This window comes from Buteo buteo, chromosome Z (genome assembly GCF_964188355.1).
Source record: "Buteo buteo chromosome Z, bButBut1.hap1.1, whole genome shotgun sequence".
NCBI lineage: Eukaryota > Metazoa > Chordata > Aves > Accipitriformes > Accipitridae > Buteo > Buteo buteo.
The window spans coordinates 32,159,113-32,184,041 of record NC_134204.1 but is presented as its reverse complement, the minus strand read 5'-3'; the positions used below and the strand labels follow the sequence as shown (position 1 = coordinate 32,184,041).

Below are 24,929 nucleotides of genomic sequence, written 5' to 3'. Positions count from 1 at the left end.
TTAACTTATACCAGAAATTCCCAATGTAACTTGCTTGGCTGCTTCCCATCATCTTCAATCATGCTTTTTCCACAGTTGATTTAACCTCCATGTATGTTGCAGGAAGCTCTCCACCACTTCTGTCCCCCTGATGACCACCCTCCCCCTTCAACTGGGAGTGGGAATTAGACAAGCTGAACTCTCTTCCTGAGATAAGTTATCAAAGAAAACACAAGACAGCATTCCCTCTGTTTTGTACCAGGACATGCTGGTTTATTATGGTCCCAGCAAGAAAGGCATTCAGACTTTTCAAAGTATCATTTCAAACACAATTTATTAGAGTTAACACCATAAAGAAATAGAGAACTGTTATCTAACAGCATTTCAGATGCTGCAAGCCACGAGCAGTGCAGCATCAAATCACCCTCTGACCAGGGCACACACTGTGAAGCCCCCATCTGTGGAAGGGCTACCCCATTTGTGGTCATTCAGGCTATTAGAGGATTTTCTTACAAGAAAACAACTCTATTCATCATTTCTACTGTCAGACAGCAAGGATATTCGCGTAACTTCTTTGCTGCACTTTGAGATTGAGCCAAGGTCACGGAGGCAGTTTAATCACCGGTATGCAGCAGCTGCCCGCCGGCTCCTCTTAACAGCGAGCTGGCTGAGTTTATCCTGTGGCCATGTGATGTGCATGGCACAACAGCGGCCTGAAGGTCATGCTGTACGTGGCAACACTCGGGTTAACTGTTGCGTGGATCGCTAACTTCTCGGTGCACAGTGGTCCTCCAGGCAGGATCACCCCCCTCCAACGTGGAGGCAGGCTGCAGCCTCTGCTACAGCACCACACACTGCATGCCAAGGTGTCTGACGTCAGTTCTTTGGAGTCTGCAGTTCAAGGGGGAGGATTGGGAGGATAAAGCCAGGTAGCTGTAGTATCAGTGGCAGATATTACAGGAGAGGTGTGATAGGAGAGGTGCGATAGGAGAGGTGCCAGGACCTCAGGAATCAACCTTTGTTCACAGGCTGTACCGGGGCTTTGTAGACTGGGGATGGAAAACGGGGCGAGAGGGGGCATTTGGTAAGCTGGTGGGTCCCAAACTTCTGTCCCTGAGGCATGGCCTGCAGGGGAAGCATAGCACGGCGAGCGGGCTGCTGTACCTGTGGCCCCCGCTCAGGCCCCTTCCGCAAAAACAGCTTGGCAGAAGCACTTATGAAAGCTGGCTGTGACCACACGGGGACGGAAATTTCCTGGTGCCCTTAGAACTGATAAAGTGCAGTCATGACAGGGGAGCGGTTCTGCATTCCTTCACGTTGCAAGCTCTGACTTACTCCTGTCAAGACAGTGTCGCGGGCGAGGTCTCTGGAGCGATCTCTGCAGAAAGCTGCCTTGCAGAAGGGACGAGAAGGCCGCCATAGAAGTAGAGGGTCTATCAAAGAAAACTTGGGTTCCCCCCCGCCCCCTTACATTCACTGTCTCTCTCTTAGCTGTTCAGGCAGTTGTATCTGCCGGAGGGGGCAAGGTCAGCACCGCGCTCCCGAGCGATCGTCTCCCAGGTGCCTGAGGCTGCCGCTGCGGAGCCTCCTGGAGCGGGGGTCCGCCGGCGCGGAGGGTGCTCGAAGGCAAGCCGGGGGGGGCTGCCGTGCCCCCCGGGCGGCTCAGCGCGGATCCCCGCAGCTTCCGCTCGCGGAACACCAACTCCCCCGCGGGCGCAGCCGAGTGCTTTTGCGAACTGCCTCACGCCCACGGCGGAGCGTCCTTAAGGGAACGCCTCCACCGCTCGGGAAACCCGAACGTGACCCGGGTGTCCGCCGAGGAAAACTCTTACGCGCAGCACCAGCGCAAAGGCCCGTCCGCGCTCCGGTGACGTTGGCGGAGGTTATTCCGCACCCGTATCAACCCCCGTGCCGAGTGAGGACAGGGCGGAGGGCCGGGGGCGCCCGCCCGCCCTGACGAGAGGACTCCCTCACCGAAGCCGCTAGGCGGCACCGGCTCCCCGGCCTCCGCCTCCCCACCCCCACCCCCCCCAACATTCCCGCCGGGAACGCCCAACCCTGCGCGTGCGCACCAGCGCCCGCCTCCCGCGCCCCGCTCCCAGCCAGGCGCCCTCTGATGACGCCACCGCACCTGGCGACCAAAACAACCGGCGTGCCGCCGCCGCCGCTCGGGCGCATGCGCGCTAGGTGAGGCGGCGGGTCCCTTTCTCTCGCCCCTCTCCCGGGGGGGTGCCCCCCCACCCCCACCCTCCCGACCCCCGGAACGCGCCGACCGTTAACTGACACCGCTGCCCGCCGCGGCCGCCTCCAGCCGCCGCCACTGGGCCGGCCCCGCCGCGCTGTGAGGCGAAGAGAGGAAGCGCTCGCCGCGCAGACACGGGCTGGCCGGGGGCGGCCGGCGCGGCGACGGCCCCCGCCGCCCGACCGCCCTTTCCTCCTCCCGTCGGGAGATGGCCGCGGGCGAGCGGAGAAGGGAGGCCCCGTCGCGGCCGGGGGAGGGGGGGGGCTGCGGCGCGGGCGGGGAAGGGAGCGAGCGGTCGAGGCCGGCGGGATGCGGGGGGGGAAGGGGGGGGACGGACGCGCCGGTGCCCGCCGCCGCGGGCGGCCCCTCAAGGCGAGGGCGCGGTCACCGTCGCCGGGCGGGCGGGGCGGTACGCAGGGCCGGGCGGTACGCAGGGCCGGGCGCGTTGGCCGGAGGCCGGGGGAGGCTGGAGCCGGGGGGAGGCGCGCCAAGCCGGCGGCCGGCCGCTGCCTCCTCCCCGGCAGCCGCGGCGCACACACCCCCCGCACACCCCCCACACGCCCTTCCTCCCCCCCCACCCCCCATCCCCGTAGCTGGGGGCAAGGCTGGGGCCGTCGCGGGGGAGCGTGGCGAGGGACTGAATCGTGTCTCTGTGCATAGGTGACCCCGATGTGGATTCGCCGGCTGGGCGAGGGGGAGCGCGGCGGTGCCTAGGTGATGCTGAAGAGCAGGCCCGGGGCCGGCAGCCCCCCCGCAGCCGGCCAGGCCCTGTGCGTGCGCGGGGTGGGAGAGATGGACTCGGCAGAGCCCGCGGGCAGAGGCCTTTCGGCGGATCGGCCCGCGGCTAGCCGCCTTCGGTGCGGGGAGGAGGAGCCGGACAAGGAGGGAGATGATGCGGGAGGGAAGAGCGGCGGCTGCTCCGGGGAGCAGAGCCTGAATCCCGAGCTGCAGCAGGGGTACCGCATCCTGCGCGAGTTTCTCCTGGAGAAGTATCGCCCTCTGACAGAACCGTTTTTGAAACCCCTCGCGGATCAGGCATCCGTCAGGGCAGAAGGAGCTGGCTCCGTCTCGGGTCATAACAGTAGTCGCTCCTTTCAGCCGTCGCCAGCTGGAATGTGGCTGTTGAAGATGGAAGAGAAATTTTCCAGTGGGCAGTACGCGGGGATAGCAGATTTCGTGGGTGACTTCCGGCTAATGCTGGAGACATGTTACCGGCTGCATGGTGTAGATCACTGGCTCTCCAGACAGGCCCAGAAGCTGGAGATGATGCTGGAACAGAAGCTGGCGCTGCTGTCCCGGTACGTGCAGAAGGCTGTGTAGGGGCCCAGCCAGATGCTATTTACATAAAGCAGAACAGGAGGATGTGGGGGTTTTTTATATAAAAAATACCATTTGAATGTTTTTTTAAAAACCCACAATAAAACACACAAACTCTCAATACTTCCACAAAGAGGAACATTTCCTACCGAGAACTATTCCAATCTCAAAATGCTTTGGAGATTCCAAACCCAAAAATACCAAAATGCAAAATAAGGCATGACATTTCCTGGCTAAGATTTTCCTTCTGAAAGAAGCCTTTTATGAACAGGGAGGCACACTTGTTTAGGCAAGATGTCAAATGCTCCTTTCTTTATTTTAGGCTATCAAAAGCAAGTGAAGCTACCAAAACTCTCTATGAACATCTGGCTCTTTGAAACTGTGATTTTTACAATCTGCGAATTTTTAGTCTTTAAAATACGTAGGAATAAAATCTTGAGCCAAAGTACCTGCTTTGAAATGGCATATTTTTTGATAATTATAAAACAAAAGGTAATGCTTGGTGTGTTATGGTCTTAAATGGCAAAATGGAAATTGTGATATGTTGAAGTACAAGTCCCTGGCAGGAACTGGTTTATCAGGCAAAGCAGCTGAAGCATAGAAAGCTGTCAACCTGTATAGTAGAAAACCCGGGTTAAATCACAACTGAAATACATGCTTTCTCATGAGTTTGACACAGACTTAGTTTAGTCATATTCAGCAAACCATGGTGGCTTCTTACAATGAAAAAGTACACCAGTCTTCTGAGCGACATAGTATTTTGCATGTGAAAACCAAAAGGATTTTTTGACAAAGGGTGAAGGTGAAGAAGGAACAGTCTTAGGAAATGCATAAAGCTGTGCATGTCTGTCAACCTTAAACTTGCTAGTGACACAGAGCATTAGCCACCAGATGGTAAGAAGAATCTTGCTTGTGTAGCAGGAACACTGGAGGAGCGTGGTGCATAACTCAACTGAATAAGCCAGAGTGGATGTGTTCTGTGTTGCTGTAGCAACACTGTATTTGAAAGGTTTTTTGCCTAACAGCAGTTTTGGGACAGTTTGGGAGGAGAAGGGAAGGAGCTGAATCCAATGGGGTATAAACTTGATTTAAAAAAAAAAAAAATCTGAATTCCTGGCTTAAAAGAGTTTCTGCTGGCAAATAAATAGCTAACCAAATGCAGCTTGGAAGATTTGTTCCAAGTTCATTTTTGTATGTTGTGTGACTGTAACATCTCAACTGTGTTGAATTGAAGGGCGTTTTGTTGAGGGTTCTCTTGAACTACAGGACTACTTAATGGATTCAGTAGAACCTGAGAATGCTCAATGCCATTTTATTAGAAACTCCGTAAGAAAGTGAAGTCAGTTTATGTACTGTGTCATCAAATAGCAATATACGTATTTACCAAAACAATTCAATTGCTGTTGTCATTGTTTCACAAATGCACAGTCTTTGTTCAAATAAATATTAAGAAATATTAAACTGGCTAAAAATAATCCTCCTTCAGTATATAGTGAATTTCTCTTATATTAACTCTTCAGAGATTTGTAAAAATTTTTTCAATATGTCTGTGTACGCTAGCTTGGTAAAAGTTTCTAAGAACTGTATATAGAAAGGATTATGGAATCTAGAAGTCTCAAAGTTCTTTTACAGTTTTTGATCAGACAAGTTTGGTTTATGTGTTTAACGGAACTAATTTTATTAGTAAAATGAAATTCAAGAACCACTTCTTGGAATAATCATCCTTGCTTCATTACAGAGCACTATTTAGCTCAATGATCCCCATCAAGTGACTCCAAGGAAGTGATCAGTGTTGGTTTTATGATTCTCAGATACTATAAACCACAGAAAATTACCTTAGAATGGAGGTTGCTTTTGAATGGAGGTTGGATTTTCCCCCCTCCCCTCAAACGTTTTCAGAGGTTGTGTGATAGAGTGTTACTTCTCGTACCAGTTTTGGTGGAGTACTTTGAAGCAGTATAAGATGAAACGTAACTTTACAACCAAATCTGTAGTGTTTTGCTTTTCATCTTTTTTAATTTTTAACAAAATTAAACTGCTGTTTAACACGCACCCACAACACAAACCAACAAGTGCACTTGGTTTTTTTAGGTGTCTTCTAAAAATGATAGTTTCTTGTTTCAGATCTCATGGAAGTATTTTCTTTCCAAATATTAATGGATTAATATTGAAAATTTAATCTCCAAATAATATTTGATTACTTGAGATAAATATCCACCATTTCTAACAGGTGTGAAAATGTAGCTCATGTTAGCATGTTGGGTTTAAGTTTAAAATTTCATGAAGGAACTTTCAAAGTGGAAAAAATGGCAGATGAAAAATAGTGTAGGCATTGAAGTGCCATTGGTAAGGAAAATTGTAATTGTGAATTGGCTTGCTTTTCTCTTCTAGGCATTTAAGAGAGAAAACATCAATAGCTGTAACATCTAGAGGATGCTATAGGCTGGAAGATGAGAAAGGAACAGCATGCATTTCAACCAGACGACGTTCCACGCCTCGCAATTTAGTAGGCTTGTCAACAGGCACGTTTGAGTCTGTGATGGTTCAGGTTCTAAGACAAGAGGAACAGCTGAGAGCAAAAGAGGAAAAGAGGTAATAGGAAAAACTGTTTTGTTTTGGTTTTAAATAATTATGTCTTCCTAGTTTTCTACAGGGGCTAGCTCCTTAAGGCTTTTTTAGATAAATAAATGTGGTGGTTCCTTTTGTCTTAAGTTCATGTGTGAACATAGGACTTCAGTACAGTCCATCCACAAAACAAGAAATCAGTTTTTGATTTATGACCTTCTTGAAAAATTGCTAAAGTCATAAATTAAGGTTGCTGTTATTTTAGGATTGTGAAACTTATAATGGTAACTGAAAGCATCCACAGCAATTTTGTGTTAGCTCAGTCATGGTTTATTGTACCTCTCTTTGGACCATTTTCCATGCAACAATTAGATTAGAAACTACCAGAATGCTTAATTAGAGTCTTAAGTCTTTGATCTTGTCACTGCTTCCCTCACTGATAGCCAGAAGCAAATTATCTCTGCCAGTGCCACTCCTGTTATCTCACTGATGTGGCATTTCAGCTTGGCAGTTAGGTAACAAATTTAGAATGTGTGTGTAATTAACTCTGTGGGATTTTGTGGTTTTCATAAATTAAAGAGGTATGTAATTCCAGGCAGTGTCTAATGTTGATTGTGATACGTTTCACTTTGAGGAAAATGAAGCTTAGAAGCTTGTATACTTTAACAGTAACTTGGGAGACTGCATCTGAACATGGAGCATGATGGTAAAACGGTATTAGCTTTAGGAAGCAAAATATTTCCAGCTTTTTTCAAAGCTTACAGTTTTGGAGATTTTTCCCACATATAACCAGTTCGCTCTCATTTTACAGGTAACCTTCATTTTCAACAGAGTTGAAGCCATACCGTTATTGAGTGTTAGCCAGTACTTTTCCCTAGAAATGACTGAATCTTTCTTCTGATCCACCTCATACTTTGCAAAAAAGCAAAGGTCACTAGGGTTGTTGCTTCTCTGGTAAAATTCTCTTTGATTTGTGTTCAACTCTGTGTTCTAGATCTCTGAACCTGATAACATTATTACAAAAAAAGGATGTTTTGATTGGATTTTAATCCATAGAGTCAGTAGAACATATTACCCAATCAAATAAAAATTTTGCTTTCATACACCTGTTTTAAGCATGTTCCTGCAAAACTGTTGTAATTAACGGTTAAATCCATGTATCTGGATATACTCAAAAGTCCCAAATCCTGTGCAAAGGATGCTCCACGGTGGTTGATTATACAGAATGTTCTGCAATAAAAGGAAAAGATTACAACTAGCTTGCCTCTTTATGCCCTAAAATTTTGAACTATGCCACTTACTAGGAAGCAGTAAAAATGTGTCAGTAGATAGCTGGTTGAATATTTCTTTGACTCTGTTGATCTCCTCAAATAATCATGCTTCAGGTATCTCCTTAAATTTTTTTATTTCTTAATGGATCCACCATTGGACCTCTCTATACCAGTTGTCTCCCAATTCACCAAAATGCAAATGTTCCTGAAGTGCATTGTAGAGGTATTTTATGAAAAAGGCTTGGAAATTGGAAGGCCTATAAAATTAGTAACACATTACCAGTGAAGATCATATGATACAGCATATATAAATTTAAAAGGGTTTTATATATAAATGCATGTACATGCAACTTGAAGATGGGACACTGTTTTTATTAAAAAATGCATTACAACTTCCTAAACTTACTTTGGATTATCGCTAAAATATAGATTATGTTGAATATATTGTTACCTGTTAAGAAGAGAAAATTGTTATTCAGCTTTTTTTTTTTTTTTTTTTTTTTGAGAACTGACACACTGAGGTTGGCACAGAATAAGTACTTTGAAAACTATGTGCAAGATTGCAGACTTGGGTAGTTTAATTGGAGTGCACAGTGCCGTCCTTATGGTAACCTCGTTGCAGTATTCCTTAGAGCTACAGTGTTAGTCCATTGACAGATGTGCATTTTCATTACTGAATTTGGCTTTCACTCACTCTTAATTTTTTGTAATAAAAATGAAGTTTGCTGAACTGAAATTGCATTTATACCTGTTTAAAGCTTATATGGATTCTGCAAGGAAAATTCAAGTAAAAATATGTGATTCTGAACAATTAGCCACATCTTCTTCAGGCCACAAAATGTTAATGCAGAATTTCTATTTATTTTAATGTATCCCAATAGAATTCATGGTATAATCTGTATTCTTAGAACTAAAGTGCTACTTTAATGGATACGGATTATTATCATTATTATTATTATTATTATTATTATCATTATTATTATTATTATTATTATTATTATTATTATTGATTGTTTCACTTAGTCTTTCATCACAGTTGTAAAAGAATGAGTGTCCAAATCTGTTGCTGTTATATAGGCTATCCTGTGTCAGGGTATAAATGTGAATGACTGTGATGGTCAACTCAAATGAGTGGGTAAATTATTTAGGATTTTAATTTCTACTGTACTGAACTTTGCTTTCCTCCTGGTCTTGCTCTGCTGCTCTTTTTCCCCATAAAATTGTGTGTAGTGTGGTAGTGCAACTTGCTTGTGTGCTGCCGAATCAGTTTTGTTTGGATAGGCAGCACCTGCTGTTCACCCAGCTTGCAGACAAGTTATCAGGAACATAAAGTGCTCACTATCTGGCCATCCAGCTGACCACTTAGCACATACATACCTTCTAGCTAGTAATTAGCTTAGCTTAGACTGTTTAGCCACCTCACTAGGAGTTACAGCCTCAGGTAAGTAACGTTGCAAATGCAAGTGCCTTTCTACAAAACTTAGCCTCGTACCTACAGAAATTGCTTGATGAATTCCAAGTTAGTATCTAATCCCTTGCTTTAGATATATAGGTACTCTTATAAGGCACAGATATCATATGATGAGTAGAAAGAACTGCAGTAAATGAAATCTTTGAAATAGTTTTTGATATTTTTTTTTTCCCAAATCCTTGAAATTTATTTTAAAAGCTTTTTTTCAACTGCATATTTTGGAAGAATATCCTGAAGTGTGGTTTTTATCTTCTTTTCTGTAGCTAACCTCATGGAAATCGTACTCCAAATCCTTTTGTTATTTTTGTTATATAGGTATCTTTTGCAGAGCATTCTCTTTTTCTTTCTTGAACTTTATCCATTTCTTGCACAATCCTTTTAATTTTTTCTTTATTTAATGTTTTATAACCTCCCCCAAGTGATACCTTCATCATGGTAGACTCAACATGTAAAAATGGAGATAGATGTCTTTGCAAAGTAGATTTCACTATTTTGTGGCTAATGGTTTCTGTAGAGCAGCAAAAGCACTTCCCCCCGCCCGGGTATATTATAACAACATCTGATTTACTTTTCTTGTCAGTCTTGTTTATAAGCTTTCCTTTTGTTCAATTGTTCTAATTATCAGAATGTCTTCTTTGGGTTATTGGTTGCATTTCCATGAGGTTCAACTCAGCTGCTTGGTTACATGCTAATTAAGTAACATAACAATATACATACTAACTTTCATATTAGTTAGCAGTAAATAATTGTGGAATTATTATATAATCGGAAATGCATGCCTGTTTAGAGGCATTTAGATACCAAGACACAGAGGTAGATTCCCACTGAAATTTTTAAAACCACAGTGAATGGCAAGTAGCTGGTTGATTTCAATGAGAATTAAGTGTGTGTATGACTTTGGTTTGTTGAAAATTATGCTAGATAGCTCTGTGTCTTTACCATCTCTGAGAATGTGATCCTGGGATAAGTTCCAAACATGTTCATTAAAACATTTAAAGAATTCAATTCCAGTTGCAAGATAGTCATTTAAATTAGCAAATTGTGGAATGAGCTATGCTTATACAGTCAGTTTTGCCTTTTATGAGAATGTTGTGAGCATGGAATGAACTGGGTCCTATGGAGAAACACAGAGTATGTCTAATAAGATGCAAGACATTACAGAAGCAGAATTAAGGTCACGTGGGCATCTCCAAATTTAGTTTCTTCTGACTATTAAATCATGATTTAATTTAGAATAATGCCTAATATTGCTATATTGTATGTAGCTTTCTAGATTATTTTTAAAATAAAGTTTGTAGAAACAAGTTATTGTAGAATAAAAACTACCTTGTCATCATAACAAAAATTACTCAACACTTAAGTGGGTTAGAAGTGGTAACTGAATAGAAGTTTTGTGTTATTATTGTAAACACAATACATCTGCAAACATATTCCTCAAAAATATAAATAAAAGTATGAAACAACAGGTATTTTACAGTTGCTGTCAGCATGAAAGCCACATATGTTTGTCCAGAGAATTTCAGTGTAAGGGTATTTGTCCTGCTAAATATCAAATATTTCTCTCTCCTTCCATCCCTGCTCCCTTGCTCCACCTCCTCTCCCCTCTTAATCCTCCTCCTCCCTCTCAAAAAAAAACACCCCAGGAAAAAGCTATGCCCTCCAAAAGATGGGCAACTAGTAGGAAGACCTCAATAATGAAGATATGAAAGTGTGCTGTTACTTACGTTTTCTCTTGAATGTCTACGGAGAATGGAATGACTACAGATATTGTGATAAAATTATAGCTTTAAAAAAACCAAAAAGGCAAACTTTTTGCAAGTAAAACAACGTATGTTTTTCTTTTTAAAAAGTTGTTTAAAATAGTATAATGGTTGTCATTTTATGAAGTACAAGGCAGAGGTGAGTCTAGAGTATTTTGTTTATTTTGAGAATTCTACCTTAATTTAAATTATTAATTGGTGATAAATTGAAACAGCTTGCAAAGACAGTATCTACAGCCTATGTTTTTATTAAACAATACTGAAATGTGATTGTTTTTACAAATGTTCTATCTCACTATGTATTAATATTTAAGCTTATTTCCGTACGATTTTAATAGAGTTCACACCTTTTGGAGGCAGCAGGTTATTTGATGTTTTACAGTTAGAAGGGAGAGGAGGGAGTGGGACTCAGGAGTGCTTTAAAATTTATTTTTCGGAACACTTTTTACTTACTATAATCTCTTCCTCTGCCCCACTTGTAAGTTATTTATTTTTCTTTATTTTTTTAGTTATTTTTATTTATTGTATTAATGCAGTATTAACGTAAGGATATAGAACAAAAGCCAGAATAAAAAAAATGCCTATTTTACCTATGCAAGTAGTATTGTTGAATTTACTGGTTTATTCACCTAGAATGGCAAGTGGGATTTTGTTTTTAGATCCCATCTATTATACGGTTAAATTAGTCCTGCATTGGGAGAGTGAAGTTGAGAATTTACTGACCTGTTTGCTTTTACATTTTAATTTTATGTTTTACATGAACCTGTCTTTCTGCATTTGATAGGTACATAAATAACAATGATGCTTGTATGTGGTTTTAAAAATTTCTGTTCAAATTATGGTAACAAGTCACTTGAAATTTAACTGAATTACGTAAGATAAAGCATTTGGTGAAAACTTACTGTATTCTATGTCATTTTGCATATACAGAGGATGCAAATTTTAAGTTTGTAGTCATGGCATATTTCTCCTTGCATTGATACTAAAATGTGGTCTAAGCTAGGTTTGTCACATTTTTTGCATTTTTGAGATACCTAGTCAATACTTAAGGCTTCAAATACACATTCTTCATGCTAGAAGCCACTATTAGCTTCATGTTAAAAGAAAGATTTTAATATAACATTACTCTTTGGCTGAATTTGGAAAGCATTGATGCTTTGAATAGATACGTGGCATTTATTTGCTACTTTTATACAAATAAATATAATTGGACATTAGCAATCTGGAAATAAGGATGTGTAAATTCCAGTAACAAGTCGCATTAGTGATATGTGCAGGTGATTGTTTCTAGCAGTGGTCAGTGATAGAAGCTTCAGAGAAAAAGGTATGAGAAGCTTTGGATGAGCTCTAGAAAAAATTTTCTGCAAGTGCAGCTGTATCCTAAATCCTATCTTTTGGAATGTGGTCATGCCTTGAGGCAAAAAGTTTACCACTGCAACATTAAAGAAAAATCCCTCCTGTTACTGGTAACCCTTGATATTCTTGTGATTCATGCAGATGTCCTATTTTTCACTTTGAAACTAAATTAACATACATTCTGTTCTAGTAAGTTAGATGGTAAGCTACGCATGATTGATTATCTGAAGTGGAAGCATTTCTTCTGCTTAAACTTGTTGCCTTTAAATTTCATGATGAATTTACAAATACAAGTAAATAGAGGTTCCCAGTCTGTCATACTAGTTTTGTATATTGCTGTCATGTTTCCTCTTGCTAGTGTTTTGTGTAGAGTCCCAAATTTTTCAGGAGTTTTTACAGGCCTCTGATTACTGATAACTTCTTTCTCTGAATACCCACTATTTCTGCTCTGTCCTTTTTTTAGATAGGGGGACCAGAACTGAATACATTTTTGCAGGTGAGGGCAAACCATTTATTAATGTAATGACATTTTATTTCTGGTGTTATTTTCCATCACATTTTTCATGCATCCTGATACTTGTTTCCTTTTTGACCACCATTGCAAACCAACTAGTAACATGCCTATGGGTGGGAGGGAAAATGGCTTTTGTATGTCAATGAAGCACTTAACAGTAAGGCATGTATACTTGTATACTGAGGAGGGGAATTACAAGGTAGGTGACAAAAGCCACAGCGCAAACATTTGAAAGCAAGATTTATCTGGAATTTGTTTTCAGAGATTTTTATATGGACTGTTTTTTGGAAGTACTTAATCCTGCCAAAAAGGGATTGGGGAAGGGAATACATTTTTTAAAAAATCTCACCCACCCAAACTATTGATATCTGCCAGGTTTTTTCCCCCTTTTTTAAACTAGTGGTGATAGAAATAAAAGGTGATAATTTCCCATTTGGGTGCAGTGATGCGTTGTGTAATCCAAAGTAAGACAAACTGAATGAAAGCTTTAAGTACTGTGTTCTTTATTACTTCAAGATAAGTACGTTTGTCATGCTGTAGTTCAGATTTTTTCTCCCTTGTTTCTTTTTGTTCACCTGATATCTGAATTTTCATGAACTTTCTTTTAATAGGCTGAGAGAGCAAGAAAGAAAAGAAGCAGAAGAAGCTAGTCAGAAAGAAATAGAAGAATGGGAAAAGTCACTTTTAGCTCAAGCAGCACCTACAAGGATGGAAACAATGTGGGAGATTCCAGCTATTGGTCATTTTCTTTGTTTAGCACAACAGATTTTAAATTTACCTGAAATAGTGTTCTACGAACTGGAACGTTGTCTTCTGATGCCTCAGTGTAATGCTTTTTTATCTAAAATAATGACTTCTTTGTTAAGTCCTCCTCACCGCAGATCTACGTTACATCGCAGGCCTACACTTTCTTACAAGACTTGGGAAGCAGCACTCAGACAGAAAGTACAACACTGGTATACTGTTGTAGGGCAGACTGACAATCCTAATAGCTCTGCAGAAAAACTTGGATTGTGTCCCCAGTTTTTCAAAGTCCTTGGAGAAGTTAATCCGTTGGAGGAAAAATCGTTTCATGAGCTACCATTCTACCAAAAAGTGTGGCTGCTAAAAGGTCTCTGTGATTTCGTGTATGAAACACAGAAGGATGTTCAGGATGCAGTGCTAAGTCAGCCTATCCACGAATGCAGAGAAGTAATTCTTGGTTATGACTACTTGGAGAATGCATATGTTCATTTTCCACAGTTTTGCGGTGCAGATGTTCGGATTTACAAACAAAAACCTTTTCAGGCTCCTGAATTCCCATCTCCTCCCATCAAAGTTAAAAAAGTATCACGTATTAAATTGGAGAAAGCAAAACATGAATTTGTAAGCAAAAGCAATGGGGATGTCAGTTCTGGTGGTAGAGAAGAGCTGCTACATCTTTCCAAGACAGAAGTAGAGAAGAGTATGGATTCCATTGTTACCTGTCCAGAAAAAAAACCACATTTAGGCAGCTTTACAGTCACTACAGAAGGTGTTAAGATTAACTGTGAAATCAAGACCTCCAGAGTCTGCGACATCAAAAAAACTGGTTGCTGTAAAGAGAACTTGAGGAATTTTATTAGTTCAGGAGAGATTGTTGGTATGGGTGGTCACCCTAGTTCAGGAGAAATAAGGGCTGTGGAGAATGGACAAGGTTGTCCTGAAATGGCCAGACTAAAAGCTGAGATCAGTCCGTTCAGGCAGAACACACTGAAAGCTTGCCAAACGCATGTAAATGGCACTCATAATGACAACCAAGACATAAATTACCACGAATCTGCTAAGGAAGCAATGCTAGAGGACTCACTGCGAAATAACAAGAAACTAAGTAAGTTGCGGGCAAAAAAGAAGAAAAAGAAAAAAAAGAAGTTGAAGGATATTCTAAATGAAAATCTACAGAGAAAACTTGATGACTTGCAAAGAAAGCGTGAGGTTCATCTTCATCCATTCAAATCTTATAAATCTGAGATCCAGAACAAGTTGTTTACAATTAAAAAGAAAGCAAAACACAAGAAGCACAAGTCTGGTAAGTTGATATTTTTACCTATAGTAAAAATTAAGAAGATACTGGGGTTTGGGGTTTTTTTTATTATTGTTTTCATAAGTGATTAGTCTACATTTTATTTTGTGAAACAGGACAGCCTTATGGCATTAGACTTCTCTGATGTTAGTTTTAGTGTGAAAGTTTCCCATTCAATAACACAATCATATAAAACAGGCTTATCAGCTGATGAAATCATGATTCATTTGCAGAATGTATCTTCAGAGAACGTAATTCACTGGAAGAGCTTGTTTGTTAAAAAAACTATTCAGGAGAATGAATGTGACTGATTGGTTAGCATCAGAGAGTGTAGCTTGAAGTTGTTTTATGCTGTCTTATATCATAGCAATTGTGGAAATATTTCTCCCCTTTCTAGTAATACTGCCTTATCCAAATTACAAAGAAAAGCAGAGTACTTAGATAGGATCATGAATCTAAAATAATTCCTACTGGAACTGTGCAGTTTTAGGTCACCAAATAGTACTACTTTGACTGCGGGCCTGATCATATTTCTGTTTAGTCCAACAACTGAGATACAGAGTTTATTACAGATGTGGGGAGCATCTATTTAAGTGTTTCAGGTAGGTGATACATGATCCAGATTTCAGTTAACTCACTGGAAAATTTTAAAACAAAGTCTTTTAAGTCAGTTCAGATTGTCAGGTAGTTGTAGTATTTTTGATGTCATATGAAGCCCCATAAAGCTTGATCTGCTATCCTGTTGAGTCATGGGCTAAGCTCTCTGTGCTAGATTTCAGCCAGCTGCTTCAAACATTACATTTTTTGAAGTGACAGGCTTATTTTCAGAACAGTGTAGATTGACGGGTAACCACTGGATTTCAGCTGAAAAGCAGAGAGCCAAAACCAAAAATCTGTGTAACAAAACATCTTCTAAAGGGTAAGAGAGTTCAGTGATCTGATGCCGATGCGTTTAGCTAGAAGTTGAGTAGAAATTTAAAGCTAAGAATACAAGTAATGTTTAGATCCCAAATATTTGTGCAGAATACCCAAAGAACTGTCTTACCGTATAAATCACAAACTCCTCCCTCCAGAAAACTTAAATGCCCACATCTAACCAGAAATTTTAAGAGTTATGGTTGAAGTTCATATACGTAGTATTCAGCAAAAGTAACGTATTTTACATTCACTTTTGTGTCTTGTTAGCTCTCCAAATGTATCATGGTTTTAATTCTTCTTGAAACCAAACAACAACAAAATGAATAATAACCCAAATTGCAAATAAGGGCTCTTTAATTTAGAGAACTATTGGAAAAAAAATTAGAGACCAAGTGTCCTTTATTATTCTGTGCAAGCATTTAAAGTAGGTCACCATGTTTATTGTAACCCTCATTTTACAACACATGCTTAAAAGTCTACCTTCTATGAATTAAGCAATGCTCGTAGAACAGCATGTGTCATTTTTTAATAGATTATTGTTTTGAAAAGCAACCACTGTTAGCAAAACAGACTGGCAATATTTGAAAGTAGCTTTTGAAGTTAATTGATAGAGATGATGTTTACTATGATAACTGCTTTTCTTATATGTGTCATAAAAATAAGTTCAGAAAAGCTGCCCATTTGCTTCCATCTTAATATACTTAATAGCATGTTAGCAGATTTTGTTTATAGTTACAATTTATGTTTTGTTTTTAAAGATGAAGAGAGACAAATTTTGAAGTGCTGTTAGAAGAACTGTAAACATTCATGTGAATTTAAACTTTTTTTTAAAGAAATGCATCATGAACAGCTATCACAGAATGATTGTATTTATAATAAAAATAATTTCTGTAATATATTCTCAGTGAAAATTCTCACATTTATAATTTCTGATTTTTAGTCTGTAACATTAAGGAGTTTTTGGTCTTGAGTAGATCCCAGACTAAATCCTGCACTGTTAGTGGAAACTGTAGTTCTTACTGTAGTACACTTAATTGCAATACCTAAATATAGGCAGTTCTTTCAGTTTGCAATTCCTGTCTTTTAATTGACCCAGTGGAAATTAAGCTCATTAATAAAACTGGAATCAAGAGAACTTTTCCTTCAGTCAGTTTCCTTTTTGTATCTTGCATATAGTGCACGGATGCTAAAGTGAAAACAGAAATCCCTGGCTTTTCATTATCCCAGATACCTTACATACATTGACCTGTATAGCTATTATGTGATCTCCATTTCTTGCAATAGTTTGTTTTGTTTTCTGAACTGCTAAAAAAATGTTGGGTTTTGTAGTACCTTAATACCAAGGCTCATCTAATGCTCATCTGATACAGGATTATAATGGAGGTTATTTATCCAATTATCATCCTTTATGCTTTATTAGAATGCAATTTAGGACACAAATATGTTTCAGAAGCTTATTATAAAACAAGCTAGTGTTCTATACCACTACAAACATGGGAGTTAGAACAGTCGTTCTTTCAGTTTTAATTTGCAGTTTTACATGACTGACAAGTAAATTCAGCAGTAGAATGCCATGTACCTTGTTTTTTCCAATTCCATGTTGTGTCATAAGGAGCTTAACATTATCAGAGGTAATTTAATATAGAAAATAGTGTATAGTTTTGTTAAGAATATGTATCTGTAACTGTAGACTAGTGCTGGATGCCATTAATCATCTGAACTTAGATTTTAATTGTACATATTTTCATCGTCAGGGAACACTGCAAGTATAGTATTACTACTCCCTTTCATTGTCAGTTTGAGATAGGACGGAGATGTGTCCGTGCAGGTGGAAATCCAGAAAAGAGTAACAAAGTTTTCTGTCATGCATTCTACTGATGTTTGCAGTTTTGCAACCCTGACTGCACACGGAGACGTCGTGTGTCTATTCAATGAGAAATGATGGAAATACCTCTTTCCATTTTTACTTTTCCTGTGTCTCTAACTACTTGATCTGCTGGATCTGATAGTCTAAGTTACGCTCAGATAGTGTGTTCATTTCCATTCAGGTGAAGGGCATAAGACATTCTTTTTCATCTGCAGGTGACAGGCATTATTGTCCTGGGAGTGATATGAAGGGTCCAATATTTTTTTTTTGGTACTCTTTCGTCCTTTATCTCTTAATATGTTGAGGCATTTCCCTTCTTATTCTGACTACTTCTTCATTGCAAATTTTTACCTCGCTGGAGGAAAATTTCCTAAAACATTATGGTATTACAAGAAGGAGCTTTTCTTCCTATGCTTGAGAGCACTCACATGGCAAGTCCAGGACAAGCAGGGGATCAGGCCCAGTCAGCATGAGTTTATGAAAGGCAGGTGCTGCTTGACCAACCTGATCTCCTTTTATGACCAGACGACCAGCTTAGTGGATGAGGGAAAGGCTGTGGATGTTGTCTACCTCGACTTCAGCAAGGTCTTTGACACTGTCTCATGGCAAACTCCTTGAGAAGCTGGCAGCTCATGGCTTGGACAAATGTACTCTTCGCTGGGTGAAAAACTGGCTGGATGGACAAGCCCAGAGGGTTGTGGTGAATGGGGTGAAATCCAGTTGGCAGAGGGTGACAAGTGGTGTTCTTCAGGGCTCAGTACTGTGGTCAGTTCTGTTTAATATCTTTACCGATGATCTGGACGAGGGGATCGAGTGCACCCTCAGCAAGTTCACAGACGACACCAAGTTGGGAGGGAGGGTTGATCTGCTCAAGGGTAGGAAGGCTCTACAGAGGGATTTGGACAGGCTGGATCAATGGGCCAAGGCCAATTGTATGAGGTTCAACAAGGCCATGTGCCGGGTCCTGCACTTGGGTCACAACAACCCCATGCAGCGCTACAGGCTTGGGGAAGAGTGGCTGGAAAGCTGCCCGGCAGAAAAAGACCTGGATGTGCTGGTTGACAGCCGGCTGAATATGAGCCAGCAGTGTGCCCAGGTGGTCAAGGTGGCCAACGGCATCCTGGCCTGTATCAGAAATAGTGTGGCCAGCAGGAGCAGGGAGGTGGTTGTTCCCCTGTACTGGGCACTGGTGAGGCCGCATCTGGAGTCCTGTGTTCAGTTTTGGGCCCCTCACTACAGGAAAGACATTGAGGTGCTGGAACATGTCCGAAGAAGGGCAGCAAAGCTGGTGAGGGGCCTGGAGCACAAGTCTTACAAGGAGCGGCTGAGGGAACTGGGGCTGTTTAGTCTGGAGAAGAGGAGGCTGAGGGGAAACCTTATCGCTCTCTACAACTACCTGAAAGAGGATTGTAGTGCGGTGGGTGTTGGTCTCTTCTGTCAGGTGGCTGGAGGTAGGACGAGAGGAAATGGCCTCAAGTTGTGGCAAGGGAGATTTAGGTTGGATATTGGGAAAAATTTCTTTACCGAGTGGGTTGTCAGGCATTGGAACAGGCTGCCCAGGGATGTGGTTGAGTCACCATCCCTGAAGGTATTCAAAAAGCACGTAGACAAGGTACTCCAGAACATGGTTTAGTGGGCATAGTTGATGGTTGGACTCGATGATCTTGAAGGTCTTTTCCAACCTAAATGATTCTATGATTCTAAGTGTCTGTTAGTCCTGCAGCTGTTAGGCTGAAATGAATAGGGTTTGACTGAATTCATGCTAACGTCTTACTGTTTTGGAATGTTTCATAATGTTTAAGGCTAAGTAGTATTTCTCAAAGATCTTCTGAAATTTTATCTTCTCTTTAAAGATACTCTTACAATGTAGAACAGAGAGATTTGGTAAAACGTTCTGAATTCACAAAACCACTTGATTCAAATCTATCATAGTCATAATCACTCTTCATAATGTTCTTTACAAGTACAGGAGGTAGAAGAGAGCATCAGGAATGTAAAAGTGAGTACTTTTCCGTATTTTTTAACAAGGTACTATTGGTTCTCTAAGGCAGCTAAATTTAGTTTTGAGTCACGGTTCATGTTTCTGTTGAGATCATTTGCACGTTCCTGACTTGCTGTAGCAGTGGTACCCAAAAGATACTGTTCATGAATGTAGACTGGTTTTGCAGGTTTTTTAGCTGAAAACTTCCCATAACTATTGTGAGCAAAACTTGAGAACACAGCTATGTCATGAGCCTTGCCATAGTTATGAGGTTTTCTTACAAGTTAGGAAAAGGAAGATAAAACCACTTTATTGAATCTCTGTCTCTGAAACAAGGTGATGGTTATTACTGTGGCAGTGTTCTGTGTCAATGTTATTGACAGAGTAGTACTGAATATAATGGAAAGAATCAGAGAGAGTAGTTCTGTAAATTACTTGCATGCTACACAGCCATTTTAAAGGTTACTTTATTACTGGAGTTAGTTAAATTAGGCTATAAATCCTTGAATTGGACTGTTACAATGGTGGTAGGCTTGTTGGATCTGGACTGAGGCAGCTATGCAGAAGTAAATCATGGGGTACAACAAAGATTGCAGTGCAAGGCACAGTACAAAAGCATGAGAATTCTGTGCTTGCACGCTTGAAACGGGGATTGGATGAAATTCAGAACATCCATAGGGTTGAGAAAATAGGAGGGACCAGAGGCTGCTTGTAATAACTGTGATGTCCCCAAAGCAGAATTGAAGTAAGTTCAATCTCTTTTATTCCAGTTGGTGTAGAAAACACCAATATAGCACACAGCTTTAGAAGAACCTTGATGTAAATTCTATACCCTATACTTGTGCTCTGAAAGATTCATAGCAGTCCACCCGCTTAAAGCCTATTTCATAGTATATTTTATTTCTTTAGAGTACCATTACATTTTGTGTATAAAATCAAGCATTACTTGAATGTGAAGAAATGAATTTAACAGCAGTTTAATATTGCAGCAGTTTTGTAGTGTATGGTGTACTGTCCTTGGGAGTTTAATCTCCACTTCTGTCTTCAAATCTAGCCTCTATTTTTGGAACAACCTGTTAACCATGCTTGAAAACATTAAATGAGGTATTCTACAAAGTTGTAACAATGTACTGTGCATTAAGCTGCAGTGTCAGTATCTTCAGAAACATGTACTGCTGAGCTTTTATTGGGTTTACTTACGTTGTTTGGTAAAGCAGCGTTATTAATGCATTTGTTCAGACCTGCTTTGCTGTTTTGACTGTGTAAAAGCATATGTGGAAGCTTCAAAAGTCTATAGTAATGCTTCATTTTCCAGATCGTTGCATGTTCTATTTTCTAAAAGAGGAGCTGTTGGGAGCAAGATAGAAGATTAGGGGAATAGAGAGAAAACAGGACATGCTCAGTAGTTGCCAAATCTTTGAAAGGCATGAAATGTGTTTTACAAATCTGTGAACAGGAAAATATAGGGCCAGTTTTTCAATTTGAGAACAGTGGAGTTGCTGCTAGAATGTAATGAGAAAACAGGAATTCTTGCAATTGGAAGGGACTAACTTAACTTTATTTTACTATGGCAAATACTGCTGAGGTAGTGTTTGATGTCAAAAACATCTGTTTCCCCATCTGAGATAATGAGTCTCTGCTGCATATGTGGTAAAAATTGCATTTTTGTTAAAAATTATTATTAAAATAAATTTTAACTAAAAATTGCTCTGTGTTGTCACTTTACAATTTGCAGCATGGATTAATATTACTGTTGTCCTTCAAGGATGAGCCATGAGGACTCAAATATCATAGTTCATAACAAAAAGTTTTACTAGATCTGTATAAATATTCCTGCTTTCAAGTCAAAATTATTTATGTTATGATAACTTATAAATGGGTTGTATTGTCTGTGCTGAGATAATTTACCAACATCAAGAGCATTTCTGTGGCTTAGTGTTCTATTTGTCTGTGTTTCTGTGCCTCTAGGCACAGGACTAAATGAGATCTGAAATACCATTTTTTTATTTATTCCCCCTTCTTCACCCACATATGGCAAGATCAACTTGAGATGGCTTCTGTTTTAGTTGCATCTAATCTCCCTAGTGGGTTTTTTTGATGCTCACAATTAGTGTCCAGGCCCTAGTTTTTATGTTACCTTGTTAATTGCCTGCATTCTATTCAGTGCTAACATCTGTGGAATTTGTTTTGGCTTGAAAGGAAAACGTATGGCAGTCAGATATCTTCTGGACCTACTGAACTTAAATAACATCTAAGAATTCTCTCAGAGCTGGCTAAGGGGCTGTTGGCTAGTAAAATGTTGATTTCCAGTGAATCTTACAACAGAAATTTTCCAGCCGTGGTGTTATTTAAAAGGAATAAATGTGAAAGATCTGTAGATCTGTATTTGTTTTTTAGTTTCAGCAATAAGTTGTTTAAGAAATTACTTAATGACCATTATAAATATGTAGAAGGAAAATCAATAAAAACCATCTCTTAACTATCAGTTTAAGATAATCTGATCTGTTGGAACTGAGATTATTCAGGGAAGAAATATTTCTTCCGCTCCACCTATTGTGATCACCATTAATTTAGCATTAAAAATTAAAAAGCAGTAATGTAAAAATTGTTCACCTTTGAATTATTTGACTTATTTATTTTGGTTTAGTTTTAGTTTGTTATATGAAGTTATGTCTTTACTCTGAGACTGAGTCATACATGAAACCTGGAATACACTATTTCAAACAGTACAGATTTTTCAGTGCTTTCCAATACGACGTTCACTTACTTTGAAATCAGCTTTTCTCAGAATAGCATTTGTTTCACATTCTTTAGTGCTTTCACTAATCTCTGTTACTTGCTTATACTAATACTCACTCTGCAGGTTTCGGTCCTCATCATCCTTCAAGCACCAGACACTGTCTGGATGGACAGAGCAGTATCCAAGTTAATGTTACTTGTGTCTGCTTAATACAGTTTTCAGCTTTTTTGGCAGATGACTAAGGGCTTGCTCAAGTAAGTTTACTGTGGAAAACCTATATTTTACTGCATTCCTACTGCAAGATAGAGTTTGTTTTCATTCAGAAAAAAACAATAATGTGATAGCTAAAATGTTACACAGCTGCACTGTCCTTTACTGCAGATTGTATGCATTTTGTCAGTGTTCTTATTTCAGTTTAATATCTAAGTGGCTTGTTTCAGCAGGTGAAGTCAGGAGACATGCAAATTGAGCTTTTAGGCTCTGATGCTACCAGCTCTAGGTATAGGTTGGTAGCATGTTATTGGAGAGAAATAATACCTCAAATCAATAAAGAGTTTTGTTTTATATCCACAGATAACTGAATTATAGTTTAATTTATGATAAGATTTGTTGTAGTTTGCTTGAAGAATAAAGTGAATGTGTGTTTTCCCTTTATTCTCTAGCAGAAAATGAAAAGGACTCTCTATTTGTTGCATAGTCCTGATTTGTCCACTGAACATGGAAGGGCTCTTGCCTTGGGTGTTTGTACTGGTCCCCTCCCTAATCTCATGAACTGCTTAGCTCTCTGTCAGTATTGGAGGTGGTACAAAAAGAGCTGATCGTCTCCTGCAGCATGTGAGGGGAAAAGAGATGATAGTTACAACTTCTACCCAAGGTGCAATGTCTCGTAGTCTCTTTCTCTCTGAACTGAAACCCATCTGAGATGTGGAGCCTGTTGGAAAAGGCAATGTGGAGACATAATTAGTAATTGTGGCACAGTAAAATCATGTCGGTGAATATAAGGTTACAGAGGAATAGGCTAACATTTCCTAGCTTTAGAACAGTTCCATTTGCAGCAAAGTAGATTTATATATATATATAGTTTTGATGTGTATATTTGAATACAAACAATTATTTTTTTTTTAATTCAGGAATCTTATTTTATAATTCTGGCAAGGGAGACTAAAGCTCTTTTTTTTTTCCAAAGAAGTGTTAACTATATTCAAAATTGAACTTTTTATCAAAAAGAAATAAAACTTTAATCTTTATTACAAGCATCGCCCTATAGTAGATTCAGAAATAAGGATAAATCAATATTTATTTATCAATATTTATAAAACATTTATCAAATACTTGTCCAAATAAGAATATCTCTACTCCACAAAAAATAATTTAGTGTTGTAGCTGTTGCTGGATAGGGAGGCCACTTGTAAGTGCCTCAGGATGGTCAGCCTAACAATAGCTTTTATGTAGTTGCAGCTATTGAAGGTGGAGGCCTCTTCATCTGTTTCAAGATCATTATTTTCATTGGACATCTTCTTTTAGTTTGGGAAACTCTTAATTTGTCTTGATGGAGAGTGTTTTTCTCATTTAATTCTTAAATGATCAGGGGAAAGTGTAAGGAAATTGATTGGTCAAAAGCATTATCTGATTTATCTTCCTTCTGTGCAGTGCAGTCCTGAGCTATTGATTCCTGTGTATTTGTAACTAATATATGTATACTGTGCAAAGCAGTCTTTAGAAGAGTCACAGAGCCATAGAAAAGCTGGTTGGAAGGAACCTGTGTAGGTCACCCAGTCTGAGTCCTTGTTTGAAGCAGGACTGTCAGAAATACCAGATCAGGTCAGTGGTGACTTGGAGACCTCTAAAGATGGAAATCTATTTATTGAGCCACTGTTCCCCCTTACCCCTCTGAGAATTTTTGTACTGAAATTACTTTATTATTTTGTCTATGTGTAGAATTCTTGGTAAATGGTTTATAAATGATGGCTAGTAAAAGCCGGGGACTGAGAGGTGAGAAACAAGCAGGGTGTATTGAATTGCAGTAGGTGACCTGAAGAGATAATGCATATGAGCTTCCTTATTAGAAATATTTTTTTTTCTTCATTATTTCTTAGGTGTGTTTTTCTAACTCTGATTGCTCTCAATCAGCAATTAAATATATTTGTACATTGAGTATGTTCTGAAAGGTACAGTGTGCTGTGATTCAAAATCCATCTAGCTGCTCTCAGAAGCATTACTTCATCTGCTGAAGTAAGTACTTTAAGCATTTAAAATAGTCTGTTTACCTAGGATTATGGGCAAAGGAGCTCTAGCAGACCTCCGTGGAGTGGTTTGAGAAGTTGCCACTCACAGCTGATGCCTGTTCAACCCCGTAGTGATTTTACCCTCCATACAGAATCTATGCCCACCTTAGCCTGGCAGTTGAAGCTAAGTGACTGCTCTGTGGTGGCATGGCTGAAGCATTCCTGTGGTTATGCTACATGCGACAGGGCCAGCAGCTAGTAGAGGCTGACATCCCTTACCATTGCTGTTGTTTTTGCTGAATGTGTCAGCTTGTGGTCTGAGAATCTAAACTAGCAGCTCTCAGTACATTTTTATTGTGGAAATCTGTTCCTTGGTTAATTTTATCCAAAGATTTTTCTGCTTAGAGGTAAGTGAATTGGAATATTTTTAGGTACTAATATGAATTTGGAAACTGGACACAGGTGCAGCTGCATTGTCTTAGGAATACTAAATAGAAGTTTTCCTTTATTATCTTCCTTGCTTGGAAAGCAAACGAGAAATACTGTTCTCTGAAAACCAGAGGTAACTTTTTTAAAAGAGAGAGATTATCAGTACTAGTGCTGTAACTTGTTTTGAATTTCAATTTGGTATTTTATAAGGATGTTATTAAGATAGAAGATGAGTTTGCCAAAGTTAGTTTGC

The 24,929-nt window shown here is 39.9% G+C and overlaps 1 protein-coding gene across 5 annotated transcripts in view; it reads left to right on the top strand.

Annotated features, from left to right (window-relative positions):
* The first annotated feature begins 2,099 nt into the window (after window positions 1-2,099).
* The window catches only part of BRD10 (bromodomain containing 10), a 55,368-nt gene continuing 32,538 nt past the window's right edge, over window positions 2,100-24,929 (top strand). For 3 of the 5 annotated variants that reach the window (XM_075021703.1, XM_075021702.1, XM_075021698.1), the window contains exons 1-3: window positions 2,294-3,519; window positions 5,930-6,130; window positions 13,087-14,522. In XM_075021703.1, the coding sequence (XP_074877804.1) occupies window positions 2,939-3,519; window positions 5,930-6,130; window positions 13,087-14,522 (2,218 nt within the window). In that variant the 5' untranslated portion in view covers window positions 2,294-2,938. Of the gene's footprint in view, window positions 2,167-2,292; window positions 3,520-5,929; window positions 6,131-13,086; window positions 14,523-24,929 lie in introns of those variants that run through there. The other 2 variants (XM_075021699.1, XM_075021700.1) reach the window with 2 other exon arrangements.